The sequence below is a fragment of the Pezoporus wallicus genome, unplaced genomic scaffold (assembly GCF_028554395.1).
Source record: "Pezoporus wallicus isolate ANWC-B61680 ecotype Strahan unplaced genomic scaffold, APGP_CSIRO_Pwel_v1 contig_4322, whole genome shotgun sequence".
Classification (NCBI taxonomy): Eukaryota; Metazoa; Chordata; class Aves; order Psittaciformes; family Psittacidae; genus Pezoporus; species Pezoporus wallicus.
Genome location: NW_026637224.1, coordinates 1064873 through 1082639, shown reverse-complemented (window position 1 = coordinate 1082639; position 17767 = coordinate 1064873). Strand labels below are relative to the sequence as shown.

Here is a 17767-nt window from a genome sequence, read left to right as displayed (position 1 = left end):
TAATTGCCCCGAGTTTATATACTGGGCACGACCTGCTGTGGTATGGAATACCTCTTTGGGTAGTCTGGGTCAGGCATCCTGTCTCTTCTTCCTCTCAGCTTCCCCTCCTCCCTGGCAGGGCATGAGACTCAGAAAGTCCTTGATCAGGGTAAACATTACTGAGCAACAACTAAAACATCGGTGTGTTATCAGGATTGTTCTCAGGCTGAAAGACAAAAACACAGCACTGCACCAGCTACTAAGGAGAAAAATGACTGCTACTGCTGAACCCAGGCCATATTCCTAACAGCATTATTATTTGATGTTGATAAATTACATGGTTTCATAGCTAATTTGGGTCAGGTTTCCTGTCTGCTTCCTCGTGACTTCCCCTCCTCCCTGGCAGAGCATGAGACTCAGAAAGTCCTTGGTCAGAGTAAACATTACCCAGCAACAAATAAAAACATTGGTGTTGTCAGCGTTGTTCCAAGGCTGAAAGTCAAAAACACAGCACTGCACCAGGTAGCACAAAGGAAAAAAAAAACTAACATGACTGCTACTGCTGAACCCAGGACAATGCCGTATGTATTTATTTCTACACATCTTCTGTGATGTAGGGTCTCTGTGGGCAAGTGTCTCTTACCTCAGGGGGTGTGAGTTTTAGCATTAATAAGAACCAAGCTGCTTTGGGGACACGGGTACCCTCTGTTTTGCTGATCTTTTCAAAATAACCTGTGTGGTTTTGACCTTGAGTTTGTTCTTAATCTTTCTCAAGTTAGCTGTTACTCTTTTCCTGACCCAGACTACTTCTTCCCTACTTCTACCCTGACATTCCCACTTCCCGTTCCGGGCCCGCCCTCCCCTCAGCGATCCTTAGCCCTTCCCCCACCTCCCCGCCACTGAACTACACCTCCCAGCAGTTCCCTGGCTACACCGGAAAGCGTAATACCGTAAAGCGTGGGGGGCGCTGTCACCATCATCGTCATCATGTACCACAGCAGCACGCAGCGCAAGCACTGGACCTTCTGCAGCGGGCAGGAGCTGGAGCGGTGCCGGGAGGAGGCCAACCGCAACTTCCACAGCAAGGCGGCGGCGACTGGGAAGGTGTGGGAGTGGGAGCCGTGAGGGAGGAGAGGAAGAGGGCGGTCGGGAGGGGTACGTCAGCCTTGCGGCCTCCTCTGAGGGGTGGAGCTAGGGTGTGGGGAGAGGCGCAGCGCATGAGGCAGACTTATCTTTGCTTACCCTCAAGGTCCAGCAGAATGACCTTCGGCTGCTAAAGCCCCATGAGGAGCTGGCGATATGCAAGCACTACGAAAAGCGGCTGCTGGACTTCTGCTCCGTCTTCAAGCCTGCCATGCCGAGATCCGTGGTGGTAAGCGGCGAAGCCTCTGTGTGTTGTTCTTTGGATATCCTTCAGATTTTTTGTCTGCTGTGCTTCAAACCCTTTGATCGCTCTGTTTTCAGGGTAGTGTAGATGGTCCAAAGGCAGAGTGTTATCTATAGAATCATAGAATCAACGAGGTAGGAAATCAGCTGTAAGATCATCAAGTCCACCCTTTACCCCAGAACTTTAGCTGTAGCTAAAGGAGGCAGTCCCACACTTGAGCTGTCACCTAGTTGTTTCTCAAGCACTGGTGCTTGTCTGACCACAAAGCAAGCTTTACTGGCAGTAAACTAATCTATAGCGGTTAAAGAGTAAAAGGAAAAATACCTTTGAATGACTTACCTTGAACACATTTCAGAAGGGAGACAGTGGGGAGTCATAGCTGTAGCAGAGAATAAAGTTGTGCTGCTTTTGCCATCCAGCCATTATGATGTATACTCTGTATTGTCTCCTGTCAGTTCCAAAGGTGCCGCTGGTCTGAGTACTTGCCCATACTGTCTCACACATACTGCCACCCATGACTGTCCAGCCATGAGGAAGATCTCTTAGAGGTATTCTTAGATCATCATTTAACCTTAGACAAGACCTAAACCACATGCAACAACATGCTGGTTCCCAGCAAAAGGAACAGGCTGGTTTCAAGGGTACTCAAAAAATCCTTAAAATTCTCAAATGCTGCTGTAAATAGCCTGGGGGGTAGGGGCAGAAGGTGTGGGAGGATGTCTCCTTCACAGGTTGGCCATCCAAGGCAGGGAAAAAAAGAGATGTAATTGTTAACATTTCCCATTACATGCCTCCCAAAGTACAGAGGTGGTGACCATGCTGAGAGTGCATGCCAGATTGGTTTCATGATCAGTAGTTCTGTTGTATCACAAGCCATTGTCATAAAGTACAACAAAATGAGAACCTTAGCCCCAGCCCCAGAGCTGATAAACACTATAACAGCAAGTACAGGTTGCAAGTAAGTTGTGACATACTGAAACTCTGAGACCAAGCACAACAACTCCAAGAGCCAATAAATCAGCATTGTGGCAAGCAACTATTAATCCGAAAGAATGAATGCTTATCACGAATGCAGTTAGACACACTCTGGTCAGATCTGTCGTTAACACTTCGAGCCAGAAAGGACTGCCGTGGTTTAAGTGCAGCCAGTAACTCAGAACCACGCAGCCGTTCTCTCACTCCCTTCCCTCCCCCACCTCCCGGGGGGCTGGAGAGGAGAATTGAAGGAATGTAACTCCCACGGGTGGAGATAAGAACAGTCCCATTAGTAAGGTACAATACAAAACTACTACTACTGTTAATAAGGAAAATAACAAGGTGAGAGAATATAAAACTGAAAGAAAAAACAGTAAGCACAAGTGATGGCTTACCTGCTGCTGACTGATACTTGGCCTGACTGGAGCAGCGATCTGACCTTCCGGGTAACTCTACCCAGTTTATATACTGGGCATGACGTGCTGTGGTATGAAATACCCCTTTGGCTAGTTTGGGTCAGGTGTCCTCTCTCTGCTTCCTCCCGGCTTCCCCTCTTCCCTGGTAGAGCGTGAGACTGAAAAGTCCTTGATCAGGGTAAGCATTACTGAGCAACATTAAAAACAGTGGTGTCTTATCAGTGTTGTTCTCAGATTAAAGCCAAGCCACAGCACTGCACCAGCTACTTAGGAAAGAGGAAAAAATAGCTATTACAGCTGAAATCAAGACACCCTTATTAAAGTATGTGTGCTGGATCAGACCTGCCAAGTAATGGTTACGGAAAACATCTGCTTTCATGCTGATGGCATTCAGACCAGCATGGAAATTTGGCATTCGCTGCATTACTTCTCAATACACAGAGAAGCATGATTGTTAAACACATTAGGAAACTTACTGATCTAAAAAGTCAGATGTTCTGCCTGAGTCTACTTACGACTTTCAAAATCCTTTTCAGTCTTTGATTTTTAAACTTCATGTAAGTTTCACATTTTTCTCATGAAGATATTACAGGCTTTTGAGCATAAATATTGCAGGCATACATGTATTAGACTTTCAAATGGCCTATGTGTATCCTGTATGTCTGTAGTATATATTAAAACATGCTTCTTCTGTTTCATGATTATTTTTTTTAGTTTATTTTTCTTTTTTTCTTAATCTGTTTTTGCTTCTACATTTACTTTTCCCTCCCTTGTTTTGTTTTGTTTTTTTAATCTAGGGAACAGCTTCCATGTATTTCAAACGTTTTTACCTCAATAACTCGGTGATGGAGTATCATCCTCGGATAATAATGTGAGTTATGAGTGCATCTTGAGTTATTCTGTCAAGCAAAATATTGGAGGTTTAATCTCTGTACCTGTAAAGACCTGAAAAAATGAGAAAGGACATCTGAGAGCTTAAAAACAAGTAAAGGCAAAGTATGGTCACTTCCAGTTTCCATTTGGGAGTTTTTTGTGTTCAGAATATGGTGTTTTGAAGATAAAAAATTTCTGAACAGGGCTCTTGATAAGAAGCTGCATACTACATATGTCTTCTTTTTTTTCCTTTTTTCCCTCCTCAAGGCTGACATGTGCATTTTTGGCCTGTAAAGTGGATGAATTTAATGTGTCCAGTGTACAGTTCGTTGGTAATCTTCGAGAAAGCCCTGCTGGACAGGAAAAAGCTCTTGAACAAATACTGGAGTATGAGCTACTGCTTATTCAGCAACTGAACTTTCATCTTATTGTCCATAATCCATACAGGCCATTTGAGGGATTTCTAATCGATCTAAAGGTAGTATTGTTTAATGTGCTACATACCGCAGATGTATACTGATGTAATATAAATTTGTCATGGGTTGTGGTAAAAACCTTTATTTGCTTTTGTGCCTGTGATTATAAAAGATTTAGTTTCTAAAGTGGTAGGCATGTATCTGGGAGGAAGTTGGTTTAGTTGTCTCAAGTTGTGCCTGTAAGCACTTCAGATTATTTTTGGAGTAAGAAGATGGTCTGCTACTTTTTAGTGTTACCAAGTACTGTTAAATTATGTGGTCTGAGCTCAAGAACGAGAAGGCAAGGAACACTTACTTACTTTCTGAATACTTCCTTTTCAGACTCGCTATCCACTGCTGGAGAATCCTGAAGTTCTGAGGAAAACAGCTGATGACTTCCTCAGTCGAGTGGCTCTGACAGATGCATACCTGCTGTTCAGTCCCTCACAGATAGCTCTTGCTGCCATATTATCCAGTGGTTCAAGAGCGGGAATTAATATGGAAAGGTAACCTTTTGTTTTTTCCTTATGGGTATGATTTAAACATCCTATTTGCTTCCTGTATAAAATAGTTGGACTGTAGATGTTCTTAAGTAGTACAAGTGTCTATTTACTGACTATGATGTGTTCTTTAAATACATTCCAAAACTGAAGCAGTGCTGATTTTGGTTGGTTGGTTGGTGGGGTTTTGGTTTTGATTTTTTTTTTCTGTTGTTGTTCGGTTTTTTTTTTGGTTTGTGTGTGATGTTTTGTTGGTGGTGGTGTTGTTTTTTGTGAGTTTTTGTTTTGTTTTGGTTTTTTTCCCCTCCATTTTCAAAATGTAGTTGACAAATGGAATAGTTGGTATATGGTTTTAAATTTGGAAGAAAGGAAAAAAAAAAAAAACAAATAGATGACTTTGCCCTAATTAGAGCAGCCCAGGATTTTCAGGCTCATCTTGAAGGTCAGAGTGAAGAACATGGAAACACAATAGGAACTGGGAGTATTGAAACACTTAAGGAATCACCTTAAAAATCTTATTTTTTTTTTTTTTTTTTAACCTCAGCTTGCAGTCAAATGAAATTACACTGAAATGACAGCTGCTACTTATGTGGAAACTGAGTGTTGTATTTGACTGGTACAGCTGTTCAGTTTCCATGGAAATGGACTAAATAGTGTCAGTCCCTTTAAAACAGCGTGTAAGTGCTGTTTTAAATCGGTCCCTTCTTCCTTTCTTTTGTCTACCCACTGGTGTTTTCAAAGGTATTATCAAACACTTTGATATCATTACTGAAATGCATATTTGGTTTGGTTTCTTTCCTTTTAAGGATAAAACACACTCCATTCAGAAAAACAGCTGAGGTAGTTGCTGTAAGTAGCTGCAGCTGGAGTGTTTTAATCACAAAATGCTCTGTGTGAGCAATTTGCACCTAGAGTGTAACGACTGCAGGCAACAGAGGCTGCTGCAAGATGCAGATGGTTCTTTTTAAAGATACTTCACTTCCGTCTGCTCTAAATGAGTATCAAATCCCTCTTGTTCTGAAAGAGTAAGAGAGTGTAGGAGTGTCCTCCACAACGCTGACTGTCCTCTTCGAACAGTGTAAAAACATTCAGTATTTACTGTGACTTGAAACTTGTTGGATTTCATTCCTAAACAGATATTCTGTACTATTTGTGCCAAAATTCAGAAAAGCATGCCTACAAAAAGAATAATTTGTAGATAATGTGTGAATCAAGGTTTGAGAACTTTTGTCTTCAGATATTTGTGAAAAGCTCAAGTCTTTATCGCCTGTCTGTACCATACTATTGCTATAACTTTGTCATTTGTTGTTTTATGTGAGTTTGACATGCTGGGTATGAGAGAAGCTAATGCTGCAGCTCAGGTCTTGTGGACCTGGGGGTAGGTACGCACCTGCAAAGGTGAGACAAAGCATGGAAGACTGGAAAATCTGTTGCTGCCGTGACTTTCAGTGTATAGTTCAGTCTTGAAAAAGTAAAGGGTTCAGGAAAACATAGGTGCTGTGGCTAATAGGTGGCTTCAAATTAATCTTCAGTTCTGGTATTAGCACAAGGTTAAATAATACCCTTAAATTTGAGCTCTACAAGAGCATTGGTGTTAAGAAAGCAGCTATCAGCTTTGTTGTGGCTGGTGCATCTGTCTGCAAGCTGCAACTGATACAGCTGATAATGTCAGAAATAAAGTAAGTTTGAAGTTAGACGGAACAGGTTGATACACTTTGGAGTTTTTGAATTTTTTTAATTTATCCATAAGTACATTCCCTGGGAAGGGATATAATTACTTGGTTGTTGCCAGTCCTGTTGAGGTTTGTTGCTTACATGTTTTGGTGTTTTACTCAGGTGGTGTATGTATTAATGTTCTTACTGAAAGGAAGTTGGAATCTCTGAGGGAAGAGGAAGAGATGCACAGGCTCTTACAAGACAGCTTTAAGCCTTTGCTTTCAGCTGCCAAAAGAAGTTACTCCATCTTGCAAAGTTTACTGTCTCTTGGTCTGACTGAACACTTCTGTGTTATTTGGTTTTCCAACAGTCATACTGTGTAATAGCGTGATGTTAACATGACAGTTGACAGAGTCTTAAATGTAAGTTGACTTAACACAGTGAGGCTCAAATCCAATTCCATACATGGCAGCAGAATGCTTCCTTCATGTCCTTACGGAAGAAGAATGTTGCAAATTACAGATTTGCTTTTTTATCATTTTATAGCACTTGTATAACCAAAGTGTTCTTGCTAGGTGTAATCATGAAGCTCTAGCAGATGTAGGTAATGAAGATACATATTTTATTAACTAATCTTAGCGCTACAAATAATTGTAACACTTTAATGTAAGGACTTACTCTTCCATGTCTTTTTGCAGTTATTTATCAGAAAGTCTTAAGCTGAAAGAAGACAGAACAGCCCTAGCAAAGCTACTAGATGGCATGAAATGTAAGTAAACATTGGGAAAATATGATAAACAGTATTTCTAAAGAAGGGAAAACAGCTTTTAACAAACAACAGAAACTTTAAGCAGAAGGGTGTGCTTCAGGGGGTTTTCTTTATCTGGTTGCATGTGTAAGATAAGTAAACCACGGGCGGTAGAATGAACTACTTAGCTTGTGGATGCAAGGGGAAACAGTGAGGCTTTCCAGTGATATGAACAAATGAAAGTGAAAGGCAAAGGGCCTGATGCTTCTGAGAATATAAGTGCTACCGACAGTTAAGTGCTAGCAGCTGGCTACAAAGTGAGAACTCTGTTTTGGGAACTAGGTTATGGGTTTTGTAGATAGGGACGAAATAACTCAGTCCACTGTATCTTAAAAATTAAAAAGCCTGCACTAACTACTTCTACCACCAGAGGGTATCTTTTGTAAGCTAAATGGCTAGTGTTAAGTGATGTGCCAGAATTTGTATTTTGCTTCTGTTTTGCAGCAGAAAAGATGTTTAGGTTTGCTAGTGTGAGAAATAGATAGATAAAAATAATAAGAATGCCAGCATGGTTTAGCTAAGATAATGGGGAATGAAGTATACTGATTATTACCATTTCTAAATTAAATAAAAAAGCTGGGATACAACATTTCCAGTAAGCAAATAATTATTTAATGCACTCATTTAAAATGGGAGGGTGATAGCATTAAAAATATAGTCCTTTGATTAAACTGACTGTAGTAGAGAATGCACTATACAAATCACTAGGATCTGCAAATAAATTTAAATTGAATTTATAAAACTTAAGGTGCTTTTCTCTTTTTCTTCCTGCTAACAAATTCAGTCTTCAGGTTTCCATTGCTATGATGCAAAGGAAATGCTGAGATCACTTACTCTTCACTTGCATTATTCTGGAAAGTAGCTTCAGCCCAAAGGCATCTCTTCTGTAAACAGACGATTGCTGGAAGGAAATTTTGTAACCTCTGTGTATGATTAGTTTAACAGAAAAATGCTGATAGGATTAAAAAAATCTTGTGTCTTGCAGGGTAGCTGTAAATTTAAGTTAAATACTTAACAAGACTGAAAGCAGTCTTTACTTAAGAAGGAGGTATGATGCTGAATGTGAACAATACCTCTGCTTTTCTGAGGCTTGTTAGCAGACAAACATGAACTCTACAGTTGCTATAACTTACCTTGAGGAAATCCAAGATCAGTGATGCTAATGACTTGTTTCAGTGTAGTTCTTGTGCTCGGCTTCTGCTGTACCTTGATGTTATTTAAAACTAATACTCATTCTAAGATGATAGTTAAGTCTTTTTGATCCTGTAAAGTTTCAGTGCTGGTAGGATGAGAAGTTCTGTAAGCAAGCAGTTAGGGGGTGTTAATACTTTGAATGTCTGATGCTTGCTTTGACAGACAAGGTTTTTACATTGTGAGCTTCTGTGTCAGCTGTCTTTTGACTCTCTTTTAAAAGCTACATGTGATGCTTTCAAAACAGTGGGGTCCTCCATGGGTTGCAGGAGTCTATCCTACCTCACCATAGTCTGCATCACGTGCTGCAGGGGAACCTCTGCTCTGGCACCTGGAGCACTTCCTCCACCTGCTTCTGTACTGACCTGGGGGTCTGCAGGGCTGCTGCTGTCACATATTCTCATGGCTCTTTTCAGGCTGCAGTTGTGCAGGTTTTTTTCCCCCGTGTGTGTTCTCCCAGTGATGCTGCCACTGTTCTTGATGTGCTCAGTCATGGCGTGTCTTGTAGCTGGCTACATTGGCTCCATCAGACATGGGAAGCTTTGAATAACTTCACACAGAAGGCACTTCTGTAGTCGCCCACTGCCAAAAGCTTTCCATTCAAACCCTGTACAACAAGGTAGAGCAGAAATTATTTAATGTGCTTAGGGCTGTGTTGTCGCCATTGTAGGCATGAACAATCTTATAAGGAAATATGAGCTGCCAAAGTCTGAAGAGGTTGTTGCTCTAAAACAGAAACTGGAGAAGTGTCACAGCTTGGATCTTTTACTTAATACAAACTCGTAAGTAAATATTTACTCTTTGATGTTAAACTTCTGCCCTTTTTATTGCTATGGAAACATTAGTTTTCTCTGTGTGAGTGATGGAGAGTGAAAACATCTGAATACATACACCAGGATGTCTGTTCGCATGCTTATTGTGCGAGAGTGTCTGCTGGAATCTGAGAACCGAGATTCAAAAGCAATGCTTCCAGTAATACATAAATATCTTCTTTTGCACTGATTTGCACAAACTAATTTGCAAGCTCCAATACTGATTATTTTGTAACAGAGCATTTGAAACCCTGGTGGCTTCTAAGGTCTGCCCACTTGATGTTATACATAGAATCAAGGGCTTTAAAATCATATGATTAAAATAAGAATTGTGTAAAGGGTTAATGTTTTCTTAAGCATAGGACTTCGTGATTTTCTTTTCTGCCCTTTTCACTTTGCTGCCCACTGTGGACCTCTAGCAAGCTGCTAGTTTAAGCACTGGAGGTTTTTTATGTTACAGATAGGTCCATAATCGTAATTTTGTGGCCAAATAAGGAGAGTGACTTATAAATTTTTTTTTCTGCTTGGGGGTTAGGAAGAAGAGGAAAGGTTATGAAGATGATGAATATGTTGCAAAGAAACCTAAAATGGATGAGGTCAGTAAACCTATTTTACAAGTACTTTTTTATCCACTCTTAACTGCCATGACAAAAGCAACACAGCTACTGAGACAAACTTCTGTACCCATTAATACACTTTTATGTGTTTTTCAGGCAGAATACATATATCCTGTACTTAGGAGGGTTCTTAAATACCCCCATCTTTTGTGGGGAGAGGAAGGAACATGCAGGCCATACTTCCTGCTGTTCCCTGAATATTGAAATTATTTTAACAAACCACAGACCAGCATCAAGATTTGTACTTCAGCAAGGGAGACTCCCATGATGCCAGTGAGGGGGAATAGCTGTGAGACTGAGGTTTGGAGTGCTGTGATGAAGGGAGTTTTTGAAAAGCCAGGAACTGAATACCTGTGGGGAAATTCCAGATTTACAGGTGGAAACTCACTTAGAATTATGAGTGAAATAAGTGAGTATATGCTGGAATAAAGTCAAAGTAGGCTTTTTGAAGGAAGTTTTTATGTGTTGATTTTTTTTTCTTGCTGGCCAGTGTTTCTAAAACCGTTTTCAGTGCATTATTTGGTGGCTTGCACAATGCAGAAGTCAGCTGCTGGACTGCATTTCTACATCAGCCAGTTTGCTAGCAATGCTTGCATAAATTATAGCTGGGTAGCTAGTACTCTGGGTTATAAGAACAAGTAGAAATAAGGTGGAGATGGACTAAGGAGAGCTGCTCAACAGATGAAAGCAGAATTAAGGTAATCCTTCAGAACTAACCTGAATGCTTTTCAGAGCTTTTATTTATGGCACTGCCTGGAAGCTGTAGACAGTGCGTTCTGGTGGAGCTTTGTGAAGAACTATTTTTAACTGGACTTCTCTTGATACTGAAGATGTTGTCCATCTAGATGATTTAAGCCACCTTAAGTATGGCATTCAGAAAAATTTGCTAACAGCTGAAGAGGGCTGTCAACATAAAATACAGGATGTGTGTTTTCACTTCTGTAAGTTTCCACTTTCTCACAAAATGACTGAGAGAACAGATTCTGCTGAGCTCTGGAGACTTACTCCTTCCCTGCCCTGGTTTAATTTAAAGGTGCTTTTATTCTAGTTATGCTGCTATGGCTTGAGGCATTTTGTATTTTTGTTTGTTGGTGTGTTTTGATATTGTTGTGTTGTTTTTCTAATAAACATATATACAGAATCCTTTTTTTAAAGAAATAAACCCGTTTGATAAATTCACCTACAGCATTTCAGGATAAGCACTTGAACAGTGTTAACAGATCCTGAAACTTAGGATTTTTAAATATTGGTGTATTTGAATTGTGAAGGGTTTGAACTTGTATAATTTCATTTCTGAGTAACTGTGAAATACAAGAGCAGATCTGAGCTGGCCAGGATGTAAAGGAGCAAGTGTGCTTAACTTTTTGGAAGCTTGTAGTGCCTGCGTACTGCTTAAGCCTTGAGACTTCGCTAATGCTATAGTTAGCTGATGGTAATGATATATGCATTTCTTTAAATAATTAGGCTGTGGTATGCAAGTGCACAATCAGTTCTAATCTACTTGTAAGATTTTGTTTCTTGATTTAATTGTTTACAGCTGAAGTTGATACCAATGTCAAGGCTGTTACTGGTATGGGAATGATATGGTATGATATGAAATGATAGAAGAAACATACAGATAGTGATTAAGCATGGCTGACTCAGATGCCATGAAAGTGGTGAAGCCATAAAACCCATGAGACACTAGGAAAAAGCTGAAATACGAGCTCTTGGGGAAATCTCTACGTTGTTGTGGTTCATGAAGAAGCATGAGCTAAACTTCATACAGGTGCTGAAATATGCAGCTGCTAAAGTGATTCTGTCCCTATGACTTGAAGAGTAGGCATGGATTTAGCTTTGTGAGGGTGCTGGGGCCCTGGCATGGGTTGCCCAGAGAAGCTGTGTCTGCCCCATCCCTGGCAGTGTTCAAGGCCAGGCTGGACGGGGCTTGGAGCAACCTGGTCTAGTGGGAGGTGTCCCTGCCCGTGGCAGGGGTTGGAACTGGATGAGCTTTAAGGTCCTTTCTAACCCAGACCAGTCTGTGATAACTAGCTTAAAGTTTAAAGGGTTTCATCACCACTAGTGGAAATATTTTAGTCCTTTTTCTGTTTATGGAATACTTCTATTAGGCATTAAATCCTGGACATTAAGTGCATAGCAGAAAGCAAGAAATAGGCACTAGTTCCAGGAGGCTTTCAGTCCTGTGTTCTGGAATTAGCTGTTAATAGCTAAAATACATATATACATGTATGTGTATATATATGTATCTATGTGTGTGTGTGTATATATATATAATCTTCTCTGTGATATATTTACTTGGCTGTTATTTCTGTTTTAGTCCCTACAGAAGGCTCTGGAGCATGCTTGATAGAACTGCTTGGGAGAGGCATGCAGGAAAAATTTTAAATTAACCCATGAATCAAAACTTAATTGGAGTCTCATGCCAGACTACCTGGAGCAATGCCTTTAACTGCACTCACATTTAGCAGTGGCAGAAAGTCTGAGCAGGAATTCAGATTGTGGGGAGTCTCAGGAAAGGAAATACCTTTAGTGTCATTCAGCAGTTCTTGGCCATGACCTTAGCCGAGGCATGTTGTGAGAATCTGAAGGGGATCTTCACAAACATGTGTTTCATCAGGTGACTTCTTTGTAGCCTCCTCATTTCCAGTTTGAGCTAGCCCTGTAAGTTAACCAGGCCTGGCAGCTGCTACTCAGGTGGCAATAGAATGGAGCCTGCAAGACAAGTAGGGTCCAGCATCCTGACAAGAACATCCTGACAGAGCTTGGCAGGTCTGCCAAGTCATGCAGAGAAGCGCTATGCTTCAGACATTGCTGTTCGAGTCTGTTACTGATGGCAGGCACAGTTCAGAGTTGTGAAATCACCTGTGCTGCTTGAATTGTGTTTGAATTCTAGTAGAGTTTTCTGTGGCAGCATATGCTGTGCACCTACATTTACATGCTGCCTGGTGCACTGTATTATAAAACACATTAAATTCACACATTGCTCAAGGTGGTGGTGTTTTTCCTTCCATTAGGAAGAGTGGACTGATGATGATTTTGTGGACTCAGTGTAACCTTGAAGAAAGATGGAATCTGACCACAACAGAAACCGAAGTGTCTTGTGAACCTGTCTGCCACAGGTTCCTTACTCTGTGTTATGAGGTATTTATTCTGTTGTTTTTGAACTGCAATAAAGCATTTTAATTCACTAAAATGATTAATTCCATTAAACCTTCATCTGTTTAAGGTCACACATCAGTAAGAATCATAGAACCAGCCTGGTTTGGGTTGGAAGGGACCTTAAAGCTCATCCAGTTCCAACCCCCTGCCACAGGCAGGGACACCTTCCACTAGACCAGGTTGCTCCAAGCCCCATCCGACCTGGCCTTGAACACTGCCAGGGATGGGGCAGCCACAGCTTCTCTGGGAAGCCTGTGCCAGGGCCTCAGCACCCTGAAGTAAAAAACTTCTATCTAACCAGAATTTTCCCTGGTTACGTTTGAACCCATCACCTTTTGTCCTGTTGTTACAGTTGCTGGTGAAGTGCTACTCCCCAGCATTGTTATAGGCCCCCTTCAGATACTGGAAGCTGCTATGAGGTCTCCATGCAGCCTTCTCTTCTCCAGGCTGAACAGCCCCAGCTTTTATCAGCCTGTCTTTCTACAGGAGCTGCTTCAACCCCTGATCATCCTTGTGGCCCTCTTCTGGACTTGTTCCAACAGCTCCATGTCCTTATGTTGAGGACACCAGAACTGCACAAAATACTCCACGTGGCATCTCACGAGAGCAGAGGGGCAACATCGCATCCTTTGACCTTTTTGCTCTGAGAGCTGTTTTGCTTTAAGAGATCTGACACTTCGGAGGAATTTTGGTTCAGGACCAGTTTTGAGGTGTGACCACAGAGTGGCAGTAGCTGATTTTGACTGGGCCTTTATTGAGGTGAATAAACACAAGCTGGGGCAACAGGCCCATCTGTGCTTTAGAGCAGGGTGTGCTCCCCTCTTCCCAAGCTTGTTGGAACACCTGAACAAAGACAGCTGTGGCTGTAACACTTGGCACCTCTGCACTGAAAGGCTGCAGCAACATACTTTACAGTATGGGAAGTCATAATCACACCTCTGACTTTACTGTTGTGATCTAAGGTGGGATTGCTGTGGCTTAACTTACCTCAGGATAACAGTATTTCTGAAGTCCTCCTAAGCAGTTTGATGTCTTCCACATCTAGAGCAAAGCCTATTTCCTTCAGTACCCCGTTTTAGAACATGATACAGTTCCATAAAACACACACCTATGTGTAGCATCAGGAATTTCTCGGTTTCATTCTTGTCAGTCCGTATGTAATGGGCATATAGCCAGAAAAATCTATTCTTACAGTTTGTATTTTTTCACTGCCTGCACCTCACCAGCTGCATTTAGCCACTCTGCTTTACACATCCTTCTGTACCTGGGCCATTGGCTGACTGGTGAGGGAAGGAACGCAGCTATCACAGCTTCACTCCACACCTGGCATCATTCGCACAACACTCATGTAATCCAGGACAGAAAGTGCGACTGAGCACAGCTGAAGTCATGTGCTGAGGTTCTGAATGGGCTGGAAGCAGAGCATGCACTACTTCATTACACAGAATAAACTGCAAACTGGGAGGTGTACAGAGGGAGAACAAGGTTGTTAATTACCTTTTCCTCTGAGGTACAGTTTATTACAGGCTTGACAGCCATAGGTTAAACAGCTGCTTTATGGGATCTGTTAAACAATTCAGTAGCACCAAGATCTTGCATTACCTCTCTGCCAAGTGTGATGATCAGGAATCCACAGCTACAGTACTGCAGGAACCTGGGCAGCCCCACAAGGGCCCTCTGCAGGCTGAGGATGTGCAGTGACCTTGCAGCAGAGACCCAAAGAGAAAGCCTGCATGAGTTATGAATGGAAAAAGCAGTTCTTATAGACGAGATAGTGTGGTGGTTCTAAAGATGTAACTGTGTTCCTGTTACACTATTGCCTTGTCCATCAATCTCAGCATCCTTTTATTCCTGACTGTATCACTGCCGAGAGAAGTTACAAATGTTGATGCTGAAATACCCCCAGAATCAACTCCCTGTTTTACAGTTTTAACAAACAATTTGTGGCAGCTTGCTCCTTTCTTCTGCTTAAGCAACAGCCACAGCATTGGTCATGATGGCTGCACCCAGCCAGAGACGGGAAACACCACCACAGCTCAGGGCTGTACTGCTGGCTCGGGAGCGAGTTGAGCATGCACCAGCTGGAGTATGTCTGGTATGAAAACGTTACTGTGAGTCAGTTATCTCACTGCATTTGTTATGGAGCCCATAACAGACTCTATAACATAAATTTCATAACCTAGTAGACTGCCCAGGGCCTGTTAAGCATGCCAGGATCTCCCGTTGAGTAGGGACACCTTTTGGGGTCATTGCTGAAGGTAGAGAGGTTCCTTGCCACATCAGATGCTCAGCAAGCAAATAAGCACATTGAAACTATAAAACCTCAGCTAAAGGATAGGAAGGATTGAATGTGCATATATCCTTTAAACATAGTCCACTGACCAACTGTGGGACTAAGTCTGGGTGGAGCCACACCTTCACTCCTCTCCAAGGAAGAGCCTGGAATGCAGGGGGGGTCCTTCTGCACCTCATGACTCAACAGGAGGATCTCCCTGACAGTTCCCTGTCCTGTAATTTGGTAAATACTCAAGTGCACCTTGCCACCGGAGTTAAACCACTGTCACATTTACCACTGAACTTGAACTCACTCCTTTATATCACTCTCATACAAGTTAAGTGCATGACTCCATCCATGACACAGATCTAACATTGTCTCTCTTGCTCTGTGAAAGGAATGCACACATTAAGGCACATGGACAAGGTAACACTGTTGGAGAATTCACGCTAAAGAAGAGACACCTTGTGAGCACTTAAAAGTGCATTGTGTGAAGATACGGTAAAAAATTTCCACAGCATCCAAAGTTAGAGCCAGTTTCCATCAAGAGTTGATCTGTAGCTTGATTTATTTTTAAAAACTTGTCTTTTCACTTATAAAAATAATATTGATGCTACACTTACAGCACACAGAAGACTGACCAGTACATATTTTATAAAATGGTTTAATGAATGCATGCATATCTGTTACAACGATCAATAAATTTACTGAATTCAAATTATTTACTGTTGTAAACATTTTACAAAAGCATTGTGATTTATCTGGATACACAGTTCCTGATGGAAGAACTATTCAGACTGAATCAGTGGCACATCAGAAAAATAAAGCTGACGAGTCCCATTCGCATATTCTCTTTCGACATGATTCCAGCCAGAGAAACAGCATGGTACAAAAAGTGTACAGTAAAGATTGTTTCTATGATAACATCAAATTCTTGTAAATACAAGTTAAAGTGGTTTGAAACAGTCAAAGGTCGCAATTATTGTAACCAATCGGAAATTACAGTAAGAAATGTTATCCAGTTATACGTGGCTGTCAAAGCAACACACTTCATGTCAGTTGACGATCCTCTTCCAACAAGACAAAACTTTGGCAATCGGAGGTGCTGAAAGTGATTTTCAGAGTTCAAGACACAGTCACAGCATTTTCTGCGCAGAAAGTGAACTGTACACCAAGGCTCAGAGGTTGTGAAAACTGTTTCCAAATGGAAAAAATAACAAAAATACCCCCAAAAAGTGCAAATGTCCTGCACAGATAGCTTAAAAAAAAGCTGCTGGTACTGTCATTCACCAACAGAATCTTTGTTTTTCTTTTTGCATAGTTCACACATCACTGGGAATGTGACAGGGTGTGCTGTTTTTGGCAAGAGCAGAAGAAAGTGATACTGGTGTGAGTAGCCATGTTGGGCATGCTGGATCCATGCAGAATTCAGGTAGAGGGCTGCTACCTGATGTTGTTAGACACACAATACTGATTCTGTTTTTGTTGAAGCAGTTCAGTAATAGCCAAAAGCTTCTTCAGCACGTGCTACATGTGGAAAGAGTCAGTAAAACCGTATGTTAGCTACTGGAGACAAGAGTCATGTGCTTGAGAAGCATCTTCAGCATTAGCCTATCAGACCTGGTGCTAGGAAGTTTAAAATACGATAGACTGGTTTGGGTTGGAAGGGACCTTAAAGCTTATCCAGTTCCAACCCCCTGCCACAGTCAGGGACACCTCCCACTAGACCAGGTTGCTCCAAGCCCCATCCGACCTGGCCCTGAACACTGCCAGGGACGGGGCAGCCACAGCTTCTCTGGACAAGCAAAAACAATTAAAAAAAGGAAACAGATAATTTGATAGTATGACATTACCTTCAAAAAACCAGTGTTGCAAACTCCTGTCTTTCCATTCACAGACCTATTTGCTGCTTTGTGGCTAAGAAAGTGTCCTGCTAACACTTGTAAGAAGCGCTTGCCAGGTTTGTTCACAAGTGTACTGGCAAGGTAGGAAACAGAAACAAGGCATCAACAGAAAGCTAGCCAAAGTGAGTTTACTTCTCAAGTGGGAAAAAAAAAGATCTGAAAACAAATGATCCAGAGAGCCCATCAGGAGACAGTAGTTTTCTGGGTTTAGGCTTCCTCTAGAAACTAAACTTCTCTGGAAATTAAAACCAAACCCTCTTTGGTTTTGTTGCACAAAGAAACAAAACTGGACTAAGTATCTACCTTCACAACTAACAACCTCCTAGTGAATGGCAGAAGCTTAAAAACACTTCCCAAGTCAAACTGATACTATGGTTTAGCTCCAGACACGCTGTCAGTATCCAAAGAGACTTATTCGTTAGCCACTGCTGTTTACCTGCATCACACCTCTCTCATTACTGAGTGTCCGGAGCTCATCTGAGTGTGCCACACAGATCTCGTGCAAGGCCGCCAGGTCGCGAGACAGGTCAGTCCTCGAGTGCTCGGTAGTGTCTGGAAGCTCAGGAACGTTCTTCAACAGAAAAAGGCAAAGAACGGGTTTAGGGTGCACATGGGTATGTTACAGCTCCACAGCTCCGCTGCCAATGTTGTTGCGCACCACAACACCTACTGTGATGTTAATCCCTCCAGCTATATCTCCATCGTTCTACTATGAACGATGTATACTACAATTTCTACTCCTGCTGGAAGGGCTCTTACT

General features: G+C 41.8%; 2 protein-coding genes across 6 annotated transcripts in view; one reads left to right on the top strand and one right to left on the bottom strand.

The window, feature by feature from the left end:
• The first annotated feature begins 949 nt into the window (after nucleotides 1–949).
• CCNH (cyclin H) overlaps nucleotides 950–17767 on the top strand; it is a 36313-nt gene continuing 19495 nt past the window's right edge. Inside the window, exons 1-10 of one of the 5 annotated variants that reach the window (XM_057404291.1) lie at nucleotides 950–1083; nucleotides 1229–1351; nucleotides 3555–3628; nucleotides 3898–4108; nucleotides 4428–4591; nucleotides 6940–7010; nucleotides 8911–9022; nucleotides 9588–9648; nucleotides 11987–12034; nucleotides 12684–12862. In XM_057404291.1, the coding sequence (XP_057260274.1) occupies nucleotides 967–1083; nucleotides 1229–1351; nucleotides 3555–3628; nucleotides 3898–4108; nucleotides 4428–4591; nucleotides 6940–7010; nucleotides 8911–9022; nucleotides 9588–9648; nucleotides 11987–12016 (963 nt within the window). In that variant the 5' untranslated portion in view covers nucleotides 950–966 and the 3' untranslated portion in view covers nucleotides 12017–12034; nucleotides 12684–12862. Of the gene's footprint in view, nucleotides 1084–1228; nucleotides 1352–3554; nucleotides 3629–3897; nucleotides 4109–4427; nucleotides 4592–6939; nucleotides 7011–8910; nucleotides 9023–9587; nucleotides 9649–9919; nucleotides 10315–11986; nucleotides 12100–12683; nucleotides 12863–17767 lie in introns of those variants that run through there. The other 4 variants (XM_057404289.1, XM_057404290.1, XM_057404292.1 and 1 more) reach the window with 4 other exon arrangements.
• The window catches only part of RASA1 (RAS p21 protein activator 1), a 54137-nt gene continuing 52121 nt past the window's right edge, over nucleotides 15752–17767 (bottom strand). Inside the window, exons 24-25 of the mRNA XM_057404295.1 lie at nucleotides 17444–17578; nucleotides 15752–16630 (exon numbers count right to left, since the gene is read on the bottom strand). Coding sequence (XP_057260278.1) covers nucleotides 16547–16630; nucleotides 17444–17578 — 219 coding nt within the window. The 3' untranslated portion in view covers nucleotides 15752–16546. The remainder of the gene's footprint in view (nucleotides 16631–17443; nucleotides 17579–17767) is intronic.